Here is a 22,259-nt window from a genome sequence, read left to right on the forward strand (position 1 = left end):
TTGCACAATCATCTGAAGAAAACCTGAGATTATTAGAGCTCCCTGCTTAAAACTGTCTAGATTGGTTTTAACAGAGGCCAACACAACTGTGAGTCAAGGCACTAATCTGTATCTTGAGCAGGTTTTAGTGGGACTAGTTTAGGTAGCAAGAAAGACTTGTCAGAAGCTTATGGTAGTGCCACAAGACTCTAAACAATGTGTGGCAGGGGCAAGATTCTAATTTGCAAGGTCTAGAAAGGTCACTACAGGAAACTGGGAGGAGAATGAGATGTTAGAAATGAGAGAAAATATAGAATACGGGACAGTAAAAGCTGGTGTTAGTAGCCAAGCTAGGTGTGCTCCAGGAAGACCTTCATTTATTAGAAGTGGAATATGAATTACAAATTCTACAGCACATATCTCCTGTATAATACTCAGATTAACCTAGTTTTAAGGATTTTCCTTTTATTCATGAGACAATCTATTCTTATCAGCATAATGTTCTTCTCATCAGCCAGGTAATACTTCTAAATATATAAAACTGGTTCCATCTTCAAAACATTCATTCATGTGTGTGGGTGGAAGAGCAGGGGTTTGTGTGCAGAAGCTAGACAATACATGGGAGTCAGTTCCATCTCCAGCATGTGGCTCCAGGTATGTGACAACTCAGGTTGTCAGACTTGGTAACAAGAACCATTACCCACTAAGCCATCTTGTGTGTGGCTTTGTGTAAAATTACACAAAATTTACAAATAAGCTACAACCCAAATTACCATTTTTTAAAAACCACAGTTGGTCTTCCTATTATTTCCTTAACATGGCTCTACTTCCACACTGACCTATGTAATTTCCCAACTTCCTTTAGGTGTAACTTAAGAACATCTGCTGCTCTGGAGGGGATCCAGGAGGTTCAGTTCCTAGCATCCACATCCAACAGTTTACAATTACCTATAATTTGTTTAGGTGGTATTGAAAAGGTGGAGGCAGAATTAGCAGATTTGGGGTTAGCCTGGGGATACTTTTTTCTAATCAGTTTTTACCTAACAGCATAAGGCATTCAAATCAATCCCACGCACTGCAAGAGAAAAAAGTAGTGTTTCTTTCCAGGGACATATCTTTTCACAATCATTTCAGCCACTGCCAGATCCCTTCTGGATATACCATGAACAAATTTCAAGATCTAAGTCGGTGTGCTAATTTGTAAATTATAAAAGAACCATCAAGAGCTGGTGATACGGTAATCAAGCTCTAAATTTGCCTAGGGTACACATAAGACATAGCATACTTCTGACACCCTATAAACACTACAGATATACCGAGTAGTTATTAAGTAGTTATGGAAATTACATTTGTATGACTAGTCGGTGTTTCTTAAGAGTAAATGAAACACATTTGAATAGATAATGCTTAATGGAAGGTAACATAAAAAACACAAAAGCTGTCATTTCTGGGATCAACTATCTTCTATCAATTAAAGATATTTGTAACTAGACAGCAAAATAATAAAGGAGTACTGGAAAGATGGATCAGCAGTTAAAAGCTCTTACCACTTTCGCACAGAATCTGGGTTTAATTCCCAGCATCAATAGGGTAGCTCCACTCCATTCTCAGAGGCTGTTTGATCTCAAGCATGAGGTGCCTGAGGAAGCTCACACGGACACTTTAAAAAAAAAAAATGCATGAACACAAGAGCTAGAGCTGGTGTTGTGATTAAATTTCCCTTTAAATAATGTCTATGTAACATAATTTGGTATTACATGCAAGCTTTTAATGCTTCATACTTTTCTTCCAATCCAAATGGTGAAATGTTGAAAGCCACTCCTAATACATAATTATTCTAGTCCCTAACTAGGTAGACAAAACCTCAAGACAAAAAAACAAAAACCCCACCAGACTTGAGGGGATCTGTAACTTTTAAACCGTAGCTTGATTAAAGATCACAATGGGATTAGGGCACACCAGTCTAAGTAAACATAAGACTTGATGCAATCATAACTATAATACATAGCTTTCTATGCAAAAAACTTAACTTACCAGTCCTTTCAAACCTCATTAAGGCTTGTTTATATTCGAGACAATGTTTAAAAAATCAGAGTAAAGAGTATTTCTCTCCATACTGCTTTATAATGTTAAAACAAGCTCAAGATTGATGGGAGAAACTTACTTCTGTAAAGAAACCATCAGCCAGCCAAAAGTGGCAGAGTGTGTATATATACACACCTGTCACACCAACATTTAGGAGAACCAAGACTTCAAGTTCAGCCTCGAGTACAAAGCAAGTTCAAGGTGAAACCTTCTCTCAACCAGCTGTGTCCCTAAAGGGTCCTTCACTTAAAAACTTGCTACAATTCCAGAGATTTTAGTTTGGCTCCCAACATCCAAGTTGGGTAGTTCACAACTGTCCAGAATCCCAGTTCCAGGGGATCCAGCAGGAGCAGATAATTTTCAGCTTAATCCACAAAGAGTTCCAGCTGGTCAGGACTACACACAAAGACCCTGTCTTATTTTTAACTTACCTTTAAAGGCCTCAGACCTTACCCCACTTGATCATTACTGTATTTACAGAACTTAAAAGACAAGGCACTTAGTAAATTAATAAAAACCATTTGGATAAAACCAATACTACCTTCACAGTTGTTAGATTTAAGCTTTCATCACAACAAAAAGCACATAACTTCCTAAGACTAACACTAGGGCTTTGTTAACCAGTAAGTGTTTTATATTTATGTTTTGTCCCAAATGGTTTCTAGATCAAACTTAGAATTATCAGGTTAGGCCACCCAAAGAAAAACTGAGGCCTAACAGCCATGTAAGTGAAATGAAGTAGCTGTTGGCAAGCCCTCAAGAAAATGCAGCTTTGGTTGATACTTGATCTAAGATCTTTTGTCAGACCTAACTGGATACATCACACATTGCTTGATTGGGAAACTATAGGACACAACAAATCTGTTATTTTCAACTGCTAAATTTTGGAGTGATATGGTAAATAAGACTATCCATTGTTTCTTTTGGAATAAGCAAAATGCTAACTCAGAATATCTTGACTATATATATTGTTAATCCTGTTAAGACAAAAATTTCAAAAGTATATATTTAACATAAAAATCACTCAATTACTAAAATCCTCACTACAAAAGTAACATAAGAATATGCACATTTACAGTTCACACTCACTAGAACAAAGCCTATAATTATATTCAAAATATGGCAGTAAGTCATTCCTGGGGATCTTGTATTTTCCTTTCACTGAGAATAAAATACAGATATATTGTTCAGTGTCCTTTTCCAATTCCAAGCATACCTTGATTATCCAGAGGTTTTAAATTAGGTCTTAAAGAAATGTAAAACACACAGTTGTGTAAAACTCAGCACAATAATTTCATGACATTTAGACAGATCACTACCAGAACATCACATAAGTTTATTTTAGATGTAACAGCAACATTAAAATTGACAAGTTTAATTCTTAACTGCACCAAGTAAACGTGGTCTTTAAAGTTGTTCCCTCCAAAAACCGAGGGAGTTTCTCTTTTCCACTATCACCACCACCACCACCACAAACCATGCTTCCCAATAGTTCTCTTTTTGAAGGACTTTCAATTAAAGAGTGACCTGCTTTGGAGACACTTAGCAACTTCTTTCCCAGATGAAAATTAATCTTGACAAATTACATATTGCATAGATTTCTCTACAGATTCTTTACTTTAGAACCTAAATTCCAATAGCATACAGAAAAGTTTTAACCTATTTACCCCACAATAAAAATGATCTGTCCTGAAAACTTATCAAGATAGTCCGTTATCTTCCAGTTAATAGAATTAGTTTTGCCTCAAAGATTATTTTTATCATGTTAAAACAAAGAAAAAGCTCAAACAAATCAAAACCCAAACCCACAAACTCAACATGGGGCATTAGTATTTCCTGACTCACAGGCATATGGATTCATCCCAGTTTCTACCTCTTTCACATCTTCCCCTTATGTAAGTGGATGGAATTATTTAATGTAACTTTTGATACAGGACAACTGACTCTTTACATACGTTTAAATTTTAGACTAAATCACTGACTAGTGTGGAGAAGAAGCTATGATAGGAGCCTACACATTCAAATAATCTTTATTGTTTGTCCCTCCTCTGTAAATAACATGTACTTAATTGTGAGGCAGCTATTCGGTTTTCAATAACCACATCGAGGGATACATTCATAGGACTTCTCAGATAGTCCAAGTGAAATGGTTATAGAAATAGAGGCAGTGTCATCTCAGAAAACTCTTATATATCAAAATCTACTTTGCTATCAGGAAGTTTACAAAATTGCTTTTTCAAACTAATTATGCTGTCATTTACACCCTCTTGGCATGAGCACACTGAATTTTATCCATGAAAGTAAAGGTGCTTAACACTAAACCTCTCAGCTTAGATTTGGACTGTTTAGGAAACTGATACCCAAGAAACAAGCATGGTATTTCTACAATTTTACTACCCCATCCATCCATCCATCCATCCATCCATCCATCCATCCATCCATCCATCCATCCATCCCCTCCCTTATCTATATTCTTGGCACTCAAGACTACTGAAGTCCACTTTACGAACTTTCACATTCTCAAATAAAATGTTGTAAGGTGTGCATAAGCATCTTGTGAGATAATTTTATCATTTAACCTATTTGAAATGAGACTTTCATACCACAATTTTACTAATATAATGTATTAAACTTCCTTTTAAAGTCAAATGAAATGAAAACACACAATCTGCAATGTTTTAAAGTCTAATGAGAACATTTTTTGAGCCACTGATGACTACTAACAATCTAAGAAATTCCATGTATCTGAGACAGGACAATGTGAGAAAAATGTATCTCCACATTAGAGTTCTCAATCCATCAGAGCCACTCCTAGTGTGCCTGAAGATGATCTGGTCTTAACCAAACATGTCAACTGAAGGTCACAGTGATATTTGTAGTAACACTTTATACTTCAATTGTTCCAAGAACAGAAGGAATTTTTCTGATTCCTCTTATTCCAAATTTTTCAACTCAACATTGTAGGCACAGAGTATAAGCAAATCTGGGATGTTCTCCAACAGATAAGCAATAACATAATCATGTTATTTTCAAAAATACTGTCTAGAAATTCTTTCACATATTATCAAACGCTCAATGGCCACACTTTTAACAATCTGTGTTTGTTGACATTAAATACACTTTATGCGTTACAAGTCCATCTAAGCTTTTTGTGTACGTCCAAGAGAAAACACTTGCTTCAGGTTTATTTAGGGATATTGACTTATAAGGGCATAACTCCATTTATAAGGTTACACTATTATTGGGCTTACTGAAAAACAAGAGAAAAAAAATCAATTATAACATTCTTCTTTATGTCAGTTAAAGGCCATATCTCTAGCTGGGATATTAAAACAGTTAACTTCACCAGCCATACTCTACCAGTTAATGCCTCTAGTAACAAGATCAACAGCAGGAAAGGAAAAAACAAAAAACCCTGCTAATAAAAAACCCATTCCTCAGCAAAAAAAGAAAAAGGCAGTTTAACTGAAATACTTTGACCAAAGTGTAATAATACCCAAACTGTCCCGCCAATCAGCAAGTAGAAAAAAATTGCTTTAAAAACCTAAATAATCTTGGTATTTTCTCACAAGAATAACGATGGTCAAACTCCTGAGAGTGCTCAAAGGACTAAAGGTAGAGTGAAGGCAATGCTAGGGATTAGCACCCCACAGACAGTCTTTAAAACTCAAACTACCACAGATACACTAAGCTTGTCTATGAATTAGAGAACAAGATATTGCTGCTGCTGCTTTCTGTCCTTTGAAATTAACAGTATAGTAGGCTCTGCCCTTCAATGTCAAAGCAGGATGCTGTTTTAAAAAAATTTTTTTTTCAGCTAAAAATTTGAATTCATCTGATATCCAATTTTGGGGACATCTTAACTGTGAAACTATACAGATCTATCTTCTTCCTTCCTTCAATCCAACCACCTCACAAAAATAAAGAGAACCAAAACAATCCAAACATGATCATTTTTAAGAGTCCATGAAAGTATTAAAAACTTAAGAGGAAAGAAAAGGAATAACAAAGGAGGGAAGCTGAAGAAAGGGGGGGAGGGAACCAATGGGTCTTTCTTTTATTTGGCGACAAGCAAGTGCAAGAAAGTTCATTGTGATTTGTTCAGTTGTCTGTCTTTTGTGTCTCTGCAGTCTGACCAGATGGGACTTTGAGGTTTTTCTGAAGCACATGCGCGTCTGCAGGCTCTATCCTCTTATAGTAGTTCTTCTTTGTCTCGATAATCTCAAAGCCAAACTTCCTGTAGAAGTCGATCGCTGACTCATTGCTGATCTGGACATGCCTGAGATACAGGGTATAGAAGACAATTTCCATCAACTTTCAAGTCTTAACCACAGATAGTTAAAACTCGTCAGGGGTAGACTATCACAGACAATTTGCACATTATAAAAAAAAAAGATCAATATTTAACAAAGGTTAGTCAATTTCTATCAGTAAATCTTCAATTTTCTACTTTTAACCTAATTCCTCCATTTGCAAGGCAGGTGACTGAGATCAGGAGGATCAGTGTTTACTCTTAACAACAGTTAACAAAGATTAAGCTATCTTGAAGCTCAGTTGTTTAAAAATAAAAAATAAAAAAAGCACATACTGGTTTTCCAGTGGACTGGAGTTCTGTTCCCAGAACTGCTGGAAGGTAGGTAGTTCACAACTGCCTGTAACTTCAACTCCTTGGATATCTGATACCTCTGGCCTCCTTGGATACCTGTACTCATGTATACATGCTTCTCCCTACAAATATACATACTAAACCCACAACACTGTCTCAATTGCCCACATATATCTTCTTGAGCTTCCTTCACTACTCTTTTCAAATCTACCTGCCTCTGCCTCCTAAGTAGATTCCTAGGATGAAAAACATGAGCCACCACCCTCGGTTGTCTTTGTTCTTAATACTATGGCTGCCTTAAACTCAAGTATACTCTCAACTATTTACTATAGCATTTTATTTGTTGCAGACATGCTCAGTAAATTAAGGCAGTTTAAAGACTGGGAGAATAGGCATAGGTCATCTGTAAACAGCATGCCCTTTTATATGGATTTATAGCATTTTAAGTGAATGTACTTTACTCTTCTCTAAAATTTCTTTTATAGGTATAAGTATGTTTGTCTGCATCTATGCCTGTGCACTACTTATGTACCAAAGGAAGGTGCCAGATCCCCTGGAACTGGAAAATTGTTTTAAGACACCATGTGGATGCTGGTAATGGAACTAAGGCCCTTTGGAAGAACAGCCAATGAATGCTCTTACCAGATGAATTCTCTCCAGCCTCCCTTTTATAGCCCTACCATTATCAAGAGAAAAGCATACTTTTAAGGGATTTTCAACTAAATAATACATTGAGTGAGTAGATCCCAGTTTCTGTCAGATAGGGATTTATACTGATAATTTATCAGACACCTGATGAACATTAGGTACTTACAGATAGATGTTGTCGAAAGTACCATCTTTCTCACAGATGTTTAGGACATGATTTAACATTTTAGTTCCTATCAATGAGACAAATAAGAAAGTAATCTTACTTAGAAGTCAACCTTGAACTCTGACATCTTTACTTGCTATCTTTACTAAGTCCTGACAAAGTTAGAGTACAACTATACATTCATTATTTCCCCAAAGTTGTCCTCATTGTACAACTTAAATGTTTAAACTACTAAAAAAGGGCCCTTTTTAGTACAAACAATTCCAGATTAATAAACAAAATGTGAACAACTTTATACACTTCCATATAAATGCTAAACAATAATTTTCATTTTACTTTTCACAATTCAGTACCCCCTTCCCAGTCTGAGTTCTCCCTTTTGTTTGGTTTTCTTTTTTGGCTTTGCAAGACAGGGCTTCTCTGTGTAGCCTGTCTGGCCCTGAACTCAAGAGATCTGCCTCCTTCTGCCTCTTGAGGGCTGAGATTAAAGGGCTGTGCCTGACTTCCCAATTTTCTTAAAACAAAACAATAGAACAAAACATCACATATTTTTACCTATTCCTAGTCTTCGGTACGGTGCAAGGCATCCTAGTGTCATGATGTAAAGTCTCTTTTGATTCTGTGAGTGATCCACCCTGCAGCACACTGCACCTACAGCTATGTCATTGAAATATGCTGCACAGAAAACACAAAGATGTAAATCAGCGCTTTTTAAAAACAAATTAAAAGTTGTTAATAAGCAACAGATTTTAACTAGCTACTCTTTTAAGAATATCAATAGCCTTACACTGTCTGAAGAAGGCTAAATTTTCTCTGTAATAGCTATTAGATTAATGTAAACACAGAGGTTCAGAGGAAATAACCAAAAACACTTAGGAGCCATCTCAGGCTCAGCAGTTAAAGATGCTTGCCACAAAAGCCTAGCAACCTAAATTCAATTATTGGAACTTACCATGTGGAAAGGTAGAATCAATTCCCTTAAGCTGTTCTCTGATGTACATATGTGGTCACTTTTTCAAAAAAGTATTTGCTTTTAAAAAGTATTTGCCATTTAGTATTTGTTTTTAAAAGTCAAATATTCAATATGATTTCTCAAACTTCCTATGTTTATAAAATAAGGAGCCTGTATTAGTTGCTCTAATACTAACAGGTATAATTTAGAAGTACAATTTTTTACAAAGAGAAAATACATACCAAGTTTTGCCAGCTCGCCAACCTCTAGCACATCCTTGTAGAATTTATCATTATAGCTGACTGGAAAGATGACCTGGTTCAATCTCTTCAACTGTTTAATATTGTGTGGTGTCACATCTCCCAGCTCGATCCGGCTACTGGAACAAACCAAAATGTACTCAATAAAAGATAATTAATCTCACTTGTTAAGATAATATTAAAATGGTACCAGTCATTTTTTGCTCATTTTTGTTATAGCTTAATATTCCTAAACACCAGCACTTATAAGCAAATTTTGCCAAACATTCAACCAAAATTCTACTTATAGCTTCTATATAACCATATATATATATATATATATAGACAAATACAGCACACAATAACCAAGGCCAGAAATATTATCCTCTAGCAAATGTGAAAAATGTCCTTATAGCTTACAGTTTAAAACTGCAGACACATCTATTACTGATCAAGCAGACCAACAATATCTAATATTAACAAAGGGATAGCAAATGGTATGTTTATACTTTGCAGATGAGAAATTAGCACATTATTTGAGGGCAATTTAGCACTAAGTATTGAGAAACCTGCCCATCTCCTTTGTCTATGTAAGTAGAAAAAAATTTCACTTATTTGTTAAAAAGAGTGATCCAGTAACATCATATTTACTGAAGTGATATTAAGAATTCATATCCAGGGACACCTTACTCTTTCAGAATGAGAATCCAGAAAGTTTGAAAAATATTAGTTTGAATTACCTAAAACACCAACAGTAGCATTTTTGAGAAACCACTATATTCAAAGTGAATCATTTTGTGGGTATAAAGAATTAAAAGAGAGTGTAAGACTTATTGGTAATAAAAGTGTTTTGCCTTGAAAAGTCGTCCATAATATCAACTTTTAATAGCTCAAATAAATCTTAGTCCATTCTGAAATGAACCTTCTAAGGCAAACCCTGCTGAAAATCCATACAACAGTTCATTCTTATCTCACCAGTACATTTGAAGACATCTTTCTCTTGTGCTGGAGATCAAGCTCAAGGCCTACACTTTTCAGAAACTACAAATACAGCCTTAATTCTCTTTTTTTTTTAAGATTAGATTTTATTTATGCTTATGAGTATTTAGCCTGAATTTGTGTATGCATAATATATTTGTGCCTAGTACCCATGGAGGCCAGAAAAGGGTACCAAACTACTGAAACTGAGATTATAGGTGGATGTCAGCTATCATGTGAGTGCTAGGAACCAAAAGTGGTTAGGTGTCCTTAACTGCAAAGCCATCTCTTCAGAGCCCTCATTTGCCTTCTTAGAAACTGTTTACATCAGATAGCAAAAACAAAAAAGTAAATACTAAGACAAAATAAAAACTAAGACAACCAAGAGGCCAGCAAAATAAATGTAGTTCCTACTCACTTTTGTGGTACTTGGAGACCACAGAGCATATAGGAAATCGGGAAATAACATGAATGCATGCATGGATGTATATTTGTAGCATGAAACATGTACTGATGGGGGCTGGTTAAATAAAGCACACTTGATCTGTATTAGTAAAAGATGTGATGTCATAGTTCATTTTATGAAGAAAAGAATAAATACAACTTTATATGCAGCAATCCAACTTCAGTAAATATAGGTTTAGAAGGATTACTTTTAAATGTACAGTAAAAATTATAGACAAGTTTTAAAATAATATCTGAAATGCTGAACAAAACTAGCTAGCAAATGAAAATGATAACCAGACCAAGGAAGCATCACTTGTAAAACATACCCAGGCATGAATAAATAGGATACAGTACCTTATCCTAGGTTAGAATCCTTTACGCCATTTTACTCTGTGATATCAAATTTGAACATTTTGCTCACTAATGTACAGAAACTTGGTGTTTTATTTAAACAATTCTTTTAGTCATTTGTGGGTTTTGAAAAGCTTAGATTTACTTTAGCCATTTTGTTTCATTTTCTATTATGTCAGTTGTGTTTACTGTATATTTTCCACATATTTTAAAAAAATCTGAACATATGATTTATTGAGCAGCCACACTGGTAGGTTTACATTTTCCTCCTGTTAGCCACTTAAGTGAATGGATCTGTTCTCAAGTGTTTAACAGCTTATAATGACTCTCCTGTGTAAGAAGCAGTCACGTCTTCTCTAAATAGGGCAGTGGTCTGTTTTTCCTTCTTTAAGGGTAAAGTTTACTTGAAACTTTAGCTGTTGTTTTCCAGTGCTAGAGACTGAACCTAGGGCCTTACCACATCAGGTAAATAAATATGCTATACCACTAGTTTTTAAAACCCATTATTAAAAATCTACCTTCCACTTTCAGACTGTATTCTTCACATTAAAACCAAACCAAAACAACATAGGTGTTGTAGCTTGTAAAACACAAAAGCACACATGAAGCTTACACCTTGCCTATATTTGAAGCTCTTTTATTCTAATGCCATAATTGGGTGCAGTAACTATATTAGCTTATACTGACTACACTGATTAAATTACTTAACAATAAGAGTTACTTAAGTAGCCAGTGTGTCATACTACTAAAATGAATGAAAGATACCTAAAAGAGGTTACAGTTTTTTAAACTTCTGAAGCAGGAGAAATGGCAGTGGTTAAGAACACTTATTTCTCTTGGAAAGAATCAAAGCTTGGTTTCCAGTGCCCATGTCACATAGCTAGCTCACAATGGCCTATACTTTTGTAATTCTATTCCATGTAGCTCCAAAGAATAGACATCCCTGCAACACATAGCCTACATTCACACATAAAATTCAATCTTAATAGCAGGGGAGAAGACTATACTACAGATGATTTCTTGGTAAATGCCATTCAAGAGTTGTTACATTGCATGACATACCTTTCACTATTTAAAACAACAACAAAGACAAATTCCACACAAAACCTTAACTTCCCTCTATCTTTAAAGAGCAGCTGGGTGTGTCTACTATGCATGGCTGTTATCCTGGCTACTTGGGAAGCTGAAACAGGGTATCTCTTGAGCCTAGGATGCAGAGATCACTCTGAGCAACACAGGAATCTTATCTCTTGACCACAACTTGTTTCTTGCAAACAGCATATACTTGAATCATATTTTAATATAAACGGGATATTGTTTCAGTCTGTTTTAATGCAATCATTAACTTAAATCAAATTCAAGTTCACCAGCTTATAAGTTTTGGTTTGTATTATTAGCTCTTTATTTTTCCAGTTATTTATTTGGGAGGTCTATTTTTTCTTGGATTTTTATCTTTTTATTAAAATTAACCCCATGTTTTGGGGAACAAATTTTTTGACAAGAATGTTTAACCATGTAACCACCATAATACAAAAACATCTCACCAGGTATCTATTATCACAAAGAATTTTTGTAACTCTTTGTAGTTAAACTCTACAATCTTCAGGCAAGCAACCATCTCTTTAGCACAGAGCTACACTTTCATCTTTTAAAGGGCATCTGGGCTGCTTTACTGGGTTTTGAAGACTTTGGAAAAGGGAGCTACAAACATTTGACACAAGTTTTTGTGACAAAGTATGCTTAAATTTTTACTACATACCTAGGAATCAAACAATAGTGAATTTTAAGGTATGTCAGAATCCCAGCTGTGTATTTTCACAAATATTTGGCAGTTTTAAAACTTAGGCTGGGGGCTGGAGAGATGGCTCAGCGGTTAAGAGCACTGACTGCTCTTCTACAGGTCCTGAGTTCAAATCCCAGCAACCACATGGTAGCTCACAACCATCTGTAATGAGATCTGATGTCCGCTTCTGGTGTGTCTAAAGACAGCTATGGTGTATTTATATGTAATAAATAAATCTTAAAAAAAAAAAAAAAACTTAGGCTGTTCTAAGTATGCTATTTATGTGTAGTGATGTCTTACTGTGATGAAAGACAGTGATAACCCATTTCATTTTTCTTTATGTAACCTTCCAAAGATGTACTCACAAAACTCAACTTTTAAAAATATAGAGATGGCTTTGCAGTTTAGAACACCTGTTGCTCTTGTAGAGGACCTGGTGTTTGATTCCCAGAAATCAAATGGTGGCTCACAACCAAACATAACAACAATTATTCAGATGCCCTCTTCTGACCTCCACGGACAAATGCAGGCAAAACGCAGACATAAAACTAAAAATAATAATCAATTATATTTTTGGCTATGTGCAAAGACAAACAACTATCACACTGAATCATCTTTGAAATAGTCCCATCACATCCAAAGGTGTTTATAGTCTCTTTTCCTATCTCCAGCTGTCAATACATCTATTTTCTCTTCCTACAGGCATTTGCCTTTTCTGTACAAAATCATGAATTCAAAGGCTCAAAGCAAAAAATATGCCCACTTCAGGTGAGTTGAAATCTGAGAATAGTTTCCACAAGCTAATGACCTCTTGGCTCTAGGAAAGAATCCTTTCTTATCTATTTTAGCTTGTGACAGACAGTACAGGCATTTTTTGGCTTGGGACAATCTAAACTTTATAATCTTTCCCTCCTAATCACAGATTTCCTGCTGCACCTGTTCTCTCAAACACCAGTCATATGACTTAGGATCAGCTCTAATCCAAATGCCCTCTTCTTAATTTCATCTTCCAAGCCCCTATTTCTAAATAAGAAGACACATTATGGGACTCGATGGCTTTTTATACCCCTGAGAACAATTTTTACTGATTTAGGATTAATCTAACTCATTGGAGTAAGATGATGGTTCATTTGTACTCTGTTTTTACTGTTTGAAACACAAAGTAAAAAGAAGCAATATTGTCATGATCAGGTATGCTCTTTTCCAAGAGACTATACTGTGCGAAACTGCTTTTCCCAGCTGTCTTGCCCCAAGAAGCTCCATTAAGAGAACAGGATGACTGTGGCTCCCATGGGAACCCACAACTATACTGTAAGTCACTACCTATCCAGCACAAACTGATGAGTTGTTCCTGGGAGTAGAAAGGGAGTCTCCCTATAAATTACTGAGGTAGACTGATATTATAGAAACGTGGATGCACAACTCAGGATGATTAGAAACACCAAAAAGGACTTCGGACTGCCCCTGAAGCTTTGGCTTTCTGTCCACCTTTTCACATTTCCTGTGCTCAGATCATATTCATCCTATCATCTTGAAGTTGAACTCTCGAAGCTGGACCCCAGAAGCAATTCCCTGGTTTGTTTTACTATTATACAGATGCTTAGCTCACTTCTGAAACCTGAAGTTGGAGCTTCTCTAACTTGTACTCATTGTACAAACCACATATATACACACATGTAGATATGTAAACCTATTTGCTATAGGCTATAAGTCTACACTAACAATTATAGAACTTACATTTGTCAGGTATGGTGGCACACACCTCCCCCCCCAACCTGATTTTTTTTTTAAAGCTTTGATAGTATATATTGAAATCTTACTACTTACCATAAGCATAAAGTACATGTAAAACAAAATGTAACATGGAAATAGTCAAAGTTTTCCTGGTGTGTATAGATTGAACACAACGATTTTTAAAGGTGGCACACACCTTTAATTCCAGCACTTGGGAGGCAAAGAGGGAACTCTATGAGGCACAGTTCATCATGGTCTACACAGCAATTCTAGGATAGCCAAAGCTATATAGAATAACCATCTCAAAAGTTAAACAACAAAAAGCCTTTTGCATTTACTTTAACCAGCCTACCTGGCAAGTTGCTGCCACTGAAATCATTACACCTTGTGAATTTAATGTTACTTAATAAATTCTGAAAGAAATGTGCCCACATATACATATCTCACTTTTGTGAACAAAAACCTTCAAATCTTAACATTTCAACCTCCAACTGTTAAGCCTGCTTTTGGTGTAAATCTGTACAAGTACACATTACATATATGTATGTATACCTGGCATGAATATTTGTGAAAAAAATTAAATCCAAAAAATAAATAAAATCCAAGGTGATTCCACTGAGCCTTCATCCTCTATAACTTTTGGGGGGGGCTGTAGGTGGGAAGTAGGTGAGTGATGTTGCTGAGGACTGAACCTACATCCTGAAACATGCTAGGCAAGTGGTCTACTGCTCAGCTATATACTTCAAGCCCTGTATGTATTCAAAGCAGAAAAAAAAAGAAACAGAAATTTTGCTACATACGTAAGGCAAACTTGAGAATTATGAGATTCCCCAATGTTTTCTTTCTTTAGTGCCACTTTTAAGGAAAATAATGACCTTAAGAACTCTTATGCACTTAAGTTTAAATATTACCAAATGTGACTTAAAGCAATGCTGGTGTTAAATGAAATCAAAACAAGCAAACAGTAGTAGAGAATGTACTTCAAGACTTTTTACATAAAAATAAGCTCCTGTAACAGACTACTTTTGAGAACTGTTGCTTCCAACACACTATAGAAATACTACAAAAGCCTAAAAGGTAGAGGAAGGGGATCTCTGAGTTCGAGACCAGCCTGATATACAGAGCAAACTTATGAGTAAAAGTTTATGGAGCTCACAGTTCTAAAAAGAAATGCAAGACTGAGGGACACCAAATATCTGACTAGTGGTCTTGTTACATGAATAGTCATCACATGATTTAAGAATAGGGAGGAAAAGGACCTGGCTCTTCTTTTTTATAACAGACTCCGTGACAGTGACAAAGATTTTAACTTATTCAGAAGCACAGAGCCCCATAACGTAACCACTTACTATTCACATTTCTCAATACTGTGAAGATGGGAATTCAGTTTTAGGATGAATTTTAGACAGATCAAACTGTAGGAAACACCCAAATGTATCAAAAAATTATTAAAATAATGCAATTATGCTCAAACATTTAAAACAAATTTAGTGGCAATATTCTGAAAGACCACAAGATGGAGGTATGGCTCCATAAAAATGCCCCCCCCCCCCCCCCGCGCCAAGGTTTGACTTACTTATAAATGCAAAAATAAAATGCAGAGAAATCCTCATACTTGCTTATTCATTCAATGGCTACAACCTATCTTGGAACAAAATTGTGACTAGTCAGTCAGTCAGATTTTGTTTAGCATTTGTTGAAGGTTCCATAGAAACCATTGAGCCCATCCCACTTCTCTTTACAGAGATTAAATCAAATCTCCACCAGAGAATGTGCTTGTTAGAAAACATTTACATTGAGAGCCATCTTATCATATTCCCTCAAAAGAATCATCTGCATTCCTTAAGGTTAAAGAGAGGGATATAAGCTCAGGTGCACCTATATCAAACTCAAAGCACATTTTAGCAGAGGTCAAGACATTAAAATAGACACCCCCTCCCCTTCTGATTAGGACTTAATCTAAACCCTGGCTTTCAGTAAATAACATGAAAGGTCAACAGCATGGCTTAAATATACTAACTGCTCAAAAGGCCTTTCTTTTTCTATTACTATGTTTGTCTGTCCTCCTTTCTCACAATTCCTTTAAAGACAGTGTCTCCTGTAGCCCAGGCTGGCCTGAAACTTGTTTTTTGTAGGTGAGCATGACCTTGAACTCGTTGGGGCTGCACATCTTAGGTTGTTTAATTGGATCTCTAGCTTTTACCCACTGGGGGCTATTTCTTTTCTTTGCCTTCATGAATAGCCTCATTTATCCAATTATAGCTCGATTCATCCAATATAGAAAATTAGCTTTGAGGTATACTTTATGTGTTATGATTGAACATGTTCAAGAGTTGTCCCCAATAATGGGGTTACTGAAAAGTAACTGGACCACAGGGATTCTAACTTCATTAATGAACTCACACTGAATGGGTGACTAGGAGAGAGGCATAACTAGAGGAATTAGACACTTGGAGCCATGTCTATGAAGGGTTTATCTTGTCCCTGACCCTTTCTGTCTGGTGCCTGGTAATATGATGGTCATAGAGATGAGCAGCCGCTTCTGCTAGATAGGAACCTACACTTTTATATCTTATTTTTTACAGTATTTATTTAATTATATGAGTACACTGTAGCTGTCTTCAGACACACCATAAGAGGACATTGGCCCTCATTACAGATGTTTGTGAGCCACCATGTGGTTGCTGGGAATTGAACTCAGGACCTCTGGAAGAACAGTCAGTGCTCTTAATCACTGAGCCAAATCTCCAGCCCTATGTCCTATTTAAAAACCTATTAGATCCATTTCTTTTAATGTTATAAATGATTCCCATACTTTTCCTTTTGCAGGATAGTTTCCTTTAAGAACATGTAAAGAGCTAGTTGAGGTAAGGCATGCTTTTAATCCCAGCACTCAGGAGGCAGAGGCAGGTGGATCTTAATGAGTTCAAGGTCAGCCTGATCTACATAGTGAGTTTTAGAACAGCCAGAGCTACACAGAGAAACCCTATCTTGAGAAAAAGAAAAGCAAGCAAACAAACAAACAAAAAACAGAACAACAAGCATAAGGAATAATGGAAACAGGTTGAACTAGCTCAGGAAATGCAAATACACACATTTCCTGCTATGCTTTTCCAAACACAGTAGTAGTTATTGGAAACAAGAGTTTATCATCAAAACCCAGAAGCAGTCTCAGAACCTTTTATACAGAGGTATAAACAGACAAGTTAAATGTGGCTTACAAGCCAAAACATTTAGATTACCTAGGAATTATATTCTAAAACATTTTTTATACAACTTTGGTCTTTAAGGCCCTAGCATAATAGTAATGTCCAAAAGAAATAAAATAAAACCACATATATAACTCTCGTCTTCCTAGTTATGGGATTACAGGTATATACAACCATGCCAGACTCACACTAAGCCTTTAAAACCCCCTTATTTTACTCATAACATACTTTAATTCAAACTCTAATATTCCTGGAAAAATTTACATATATTACCTTTTAGCAAAATATACTGCTCTATATATCCAATTTGTGTCAAAAATACTTTAAAATGTCAAAAAACTGACATTTAAATTTTAATTTAAATGATGGCCCAACAGTTAAGAGCACTCTTCCTAAAGAACTGAGTTAAATTCTTGGCACTCACATGGCTCACAGTTGTTTAGGACTTCTGCCTCAACAGAATCAATGTTCTCTTTTGGCTTTTATAAACCAGGCCCACATGACACACAGAAATAAATGCAGACAAAAACATCTATACACATAAAAATCTTTTAAAAAATAATTTAAACTAAACTTTAAAATTTACTTAGCCATACAAGATTCGACTGCTCTTGGCCAACTGTGGCTACCTACTACTGTGCCAGAGAAGACTAAAATTCTGCTAGTAAGTAGAAAACTGAGAGGTTTGCTTGAGTTTTGTTTATTGAGACAGGGCTTCACTGTGTAGTCCTGGCTGTTCATGAACTCAAGAGATCCACCTCCCTCAGTCTCCCAAGTGCTGGTGTGAAACACCACTGACACTGAACGCTACGGTTTAATTACCCCCCCCCCCCCCGCCGCCTGGGGTGATAGCACTACTTACTGTGATACAATTCTGCACTTTAAACTACAATCTATTTTTAAGATGATAAGTATTTTATAGGCCACTAGTAGTATAGCTACTGCAGGCTAGGTTTAAAACAAAGATAAAGAAAAATTATTTGAGTAACTGAAAAGGCATGCCTCCTCAAATCTCATGAAGTTGAAAGCTATAGTTAACACCTGGAGGATAAAAATCAAGACTTCTACAGGATGAGGCAGCAAAGTAAAACTTAAGACTGGTAATAATTAGCTTGTTCTGGCAAAGGCCACTGACTTTGGAAAACAATGCTTCATAACCTAAGATTTTAACTGACAAAAGTTAGGATGTAATAATCTAAAAATTGGCTACAAATTTTAACAAGAACTATGAAAATTATGATAAAACAAGAAAAACCTGGTAAGCACTTAGCCTCCTGGATGATTCTTACCGGGAAAAAAATTTATTTTTCTCTCAAATAGTGCCCCATGCATTCCAAGCTGGCATTAAATTTACTATGTAACCTTGAACTTGATACTTTGCCCTCTGTCTACCCAGTGCTGGGAAACAGTATGTACCACCATATCTAGTTATTCAGAATTAGAGTTTCATGCTTGTCAGGCAAGCGTATTACCAACTGAATTTAATCCTGAAACCCAAAGAACCCTTACTGATTGATTAATTTACTGGCTACAGCTTTATTAAAAGTTGTCCACCATTTTAAGAAAGGAATTACCATAGCAACATCTCAACATTTACCAATGTGCATACCTCTTCAAGTAGAAGATACACTTCTTAAAAATAATGACTGTACCTCAGATAATATTTCAAAACTCACAACACAGCAAAGGAAGCATCACAAAGTATTTGTTAAAATTCAGTATCTCAATCAGCAGACTACAAATTTCTGGTTTTACACAAAAAGCAAAATATGCCCTGCTTCTAGTCAGGTCCTTTCTACAAGAGTTTTATTGGTATACAAAATACATTCGTATCCAGGCTCATTAGCAAACAGCTATTTGGGCTAAGAAGATGGATGGATCTGAAGGTTAGGGGCCCCCATCCTGATTGAGAAAAGAGAGACAAAGATACAAATGTTTTCTATTTTTTATGTAATCAACACCTAGATAAAGACACAGAAGCCTTCCTGGGCCTGTTCCAGTATATACTGGTATAACCACTATTTTGTATTTGTCAACAAAGCTTCATTTATAATTATAGCATCTTATGTTCCATGTTTGGCCAAGTTTCAATTGGTAGCCATTTTGCTCTATATTTACTATTCCTACCTACCTTTTCAGCTTTACTTTGGTCCACTTAGCATTCACATCTTGTTTAAAGGTATTTTTTTATTTGCATCTCTTTATTATAATTGAAGGATAAGTGGATTTAGTTTTATTTTCTATAACACCTGACAACTAATTACACTGCCAGTCATTGCTGTCTATGGCAAATTGAACATTATCTTCCCTAGGGAGGAATAATAGATAAAAATGATTTGCAACGAAATATCCTACTGCTGTTACTAATAATACAAAAGAAATGAAATAAAGTATTTTTAAAAGTTAGGTTTAAAAGTTTCAATGCCCAAATTTTAAATCATAGATTAAATCAGTGTGTGTGGGAGTCCAAATTTCAAAACTCTAGATTCATCTATTAAACTGTGTTTGGTAAGCTCAACATACAATAAAAACTTAGCAAATAAAACTTCAAACAAAATCCATGGAAGTCTTTCCAATGAAGAGTCAGGAGACTGAAAACATAGTACACAGTTGTACAAGTTCTGTATCTCAAGGACATCAACACCTTAAAAAAACCAAAACAACAAGCAATACTGATTTCATTTCTTTAGTATCTTAAAAGGGAAAGAAAAAGGAAAAGTCCCGGGTTCATTGGTAGTTAGGGAGGGGGAAAAAAAAAAAAAAAAAAAGCAAAGAAGTGTTCCTGTGAAATCATCTTGAAATTTGTTTAGTCCAGAACCCAATTCTAACCCCACAATCTTAGGAAATAAAAAATTTACTTAAGGAGTCTTAATTTTGAGTATAATTACTGTCCTAAAATATGGATCCAACAACTCCAAGTTTTCTGCAAATTTGCCCAGTAACAGATTTCTAGGCCGCCATCATGCTACACTTAAATATCTACTTAAATAAAAAGAACCAGCTGAAAAAAAAAGAAAAAGAAGAAGAAGCAGCTGGTGCTGGTGCCTCAAGCCCATAATACCGGCAAGAAGACTGTTGCCAAGTTCAGTGTCAGTCTAACTCAGTGAGACTCTACCTTAAAATAAAATGCTGGGGATATAGCTCAGTGGCAGAGTCCTTGCAGAGCACTGAGTACTTTCCTTTAATTCCAAGAACTCCAGTTAGTTAATAAGATAAAATTGCTTCAATAGTATAATAGATAAAAATTCGAATAGATTGCCAACACCACCACTGTGGCTCCATTTCTAGTCAAGTATCAGAAAGATTACATTCTACACCTAAAGAAACTGGACTAGACCCAAAACCTCTTAATCTAAACATCCAGAATAATTTAGTCTTGTTACCGTCATCGCTTTTACTGTAACAGAACATGACAAGTATGTTGAGTGTGTTGCAATGAGTAGAAAAACTGAGAGGCAGTATCAAAGTCGTGCTCTATTAGAAAAATAAAACTTCCTAAAGATAACTGGATCATGTCTAAAAATCACCAAGCATCCTGGATCGTGGCTCAGGTGGAGCAAACATCCAAAAACACGCCCCCCCAATCAACACCGAAATTAATAACACTTTAAACAAACCAGAGTTTAGAAAAAATGTTTTATAGGTAGACTTAAAATCAAAACCTTCTCAGAATCACTTCAGAGATGAGATCTTCATTTTACACAGAACGAACTTGTTTGGAGAAACGATTCATTTTGCTCTCCAAAAAAACCCGATGTCAAACAAACTGAACAGTAGTTATAATCTTCAGCTGATTTAGAAGAAAAACCCTGATGTTATTTCAAAAGGCTATGTTTAAGCTTTCTTTTTCTTCCCCTAAAGATTGTGAAGGCAACCTCCAAAACTCGCGGTGCCAAATACTGTAACAGTATATAAAAATCAATGGAAAGGAAATACTTTTTACCCAAACGGGAACAGTTAAACCAAAATAACTTCTAATGTTACCTAAGATTTAAAAGATTAAACCTCAACTTTGCTAACGAAGAGTAAAAGAGCAGCGCCTCCTTGCACGGGGGGGGGGGGGGGGGGGGAGGGCAAAACACACCACTGAAGCAATAGCTCCACCTACTGATCCATGATACTTCCTTAAACATTTTGGCACCCCAAAGTCTACACCGCTCGAGTTCATTTCCCCCTCCCTCCCTCCTCCACTCGCTCTGACCCAACCCAAGTCCGTTGAGTCACTAGCTCCTAACACTCATCCCCCAACACTCATCCCCCGTGCTCTTTATTCCAATTCCTTTTCCCTCCAGAAGGTTCTGCACGTCCCACAAGTAGGAAGAAAACCGCAACGTGTCAAAGCCCGCGGCCATAGCCTGGACCTCGGGATTGGATGAGCACCTGAGGTGGCTCAGTCGTGCGCTCCCGGGAAGAGGCCCCGGGCGCCTCATAATACCTTTTCCCCGTGGTCTCATTCGGTGCACACTCGTCCTCCGGGCTCAAACCGAGGACTCGCGCCCTTGCCTCCGCCGGCCCTTCAGCCCGCCAACAACCGGCCTAGCCTCCGCCCCCCTCCGGGAGCCGAGGGACCTGGAAAGCCTGGCGATGTCCCTCCCCACGGTCTTCCCGCGACTCTCTTCCTCGCAGCGTTCTCCCTGTCCGCCGACCCACGCCCCTCTCCCGTGCCCGCCGGGCCCCCGCCAGCTGCCCTTCCTCACCCTTTCATCTTCCCCGTCTGCTGAGGCCGTCGTTACAGCCGCCACCAACGCCGTCGTCCTCGTCGCCCCGAGCTCTCCGCGCCCTGAGCTCAGGCCACTCTACCCCACACACCGGCCTCTTGGCTGAGGGGCCGAGGAGGAAAGCCGAGCAAGGCCCTGAGGCTCCGGAAGACGCGGGGAAACCTGCCGCCGCCGCCGCGCTGCTGCCGCCGCTCCTCCACACGTGCACTCGGGACACTCCGCTCCCGCCCGCAGCTGCCGCCAGCCAGACCCGCCGCCGCGCTGTGACCTTTCACCCCGCCCCCTCAGCGCGCCTGCGCGGACGCCGCGTCGCGCGCAGCCGCAGTGCTCGACGCCGCCAGGACTTCCCCCCGCCCCTTTCTCC

General features: G+C 37.2%; 1 protein-coding gene across 1 annotated transcript; it reads right to left on the minus strand.

Moving 5' to 3' along the window:
- Window positions 1-3,380: 3,380 nt before the first annotated feature.
- NAA50 (N-alpha-acetyltransferase 50, NatE catalytic subunit) lies at window positions 3,381-22,168 on the minus strand. The gene is made up of 5 exons (XM_080919435.1): window positions 21,875-22,168; window positions 8,679-8,815; window positions 8,040-8,159; window positions 7,485-7,551; window positions 3,381-6,343 (listed from the first exon to the last, which is right to left on the minus strand). Exons 1-5 carry the CDS (start codon window positions 21,880-21,882, stop codon window positions 6,166-6,168), a joined length of 510 nt encoding a protein of 169 aa, XP_080775561.1. The 5' UTR covers window positions 21,883-22,168; the 3' UTR covers window positions 3,381-6,165.
- Window positions 22,169-22,259: the final 91 nt, after the last annotated feature.

Source organism: Micromys minutus (genome assembly GCF_963924665.1).
Source record: "Micromys minutus genome assembly, chromosome: 7".
Taxonomy (NCBI): domain Eukaryota; kingdom Metazoa; phylum Chordata; class Mammalia; order Rodentia; family Muridae; genus Micromys; species Micromys minutus.

Excerpts from the sequence above, each read along its gene's own strand:
- NAA50 (XM_080919435.1), bottom strand. Across the intron at positions 7,552-8,039 it reads GTACCGAAGACTAGGAATAG|GAACTAAAATGTTAAATCAT; the intron begins GTAAAAATATGT and ends TCTCATTGATAG. Across the intron at positions 6,344-7,484 it reads ACTTTCGACAACATCTATCT|GCATGTCCAGATCAGCAATG; the intron begins GTAAGTACCTAA and ends CCTGTATCTCAG.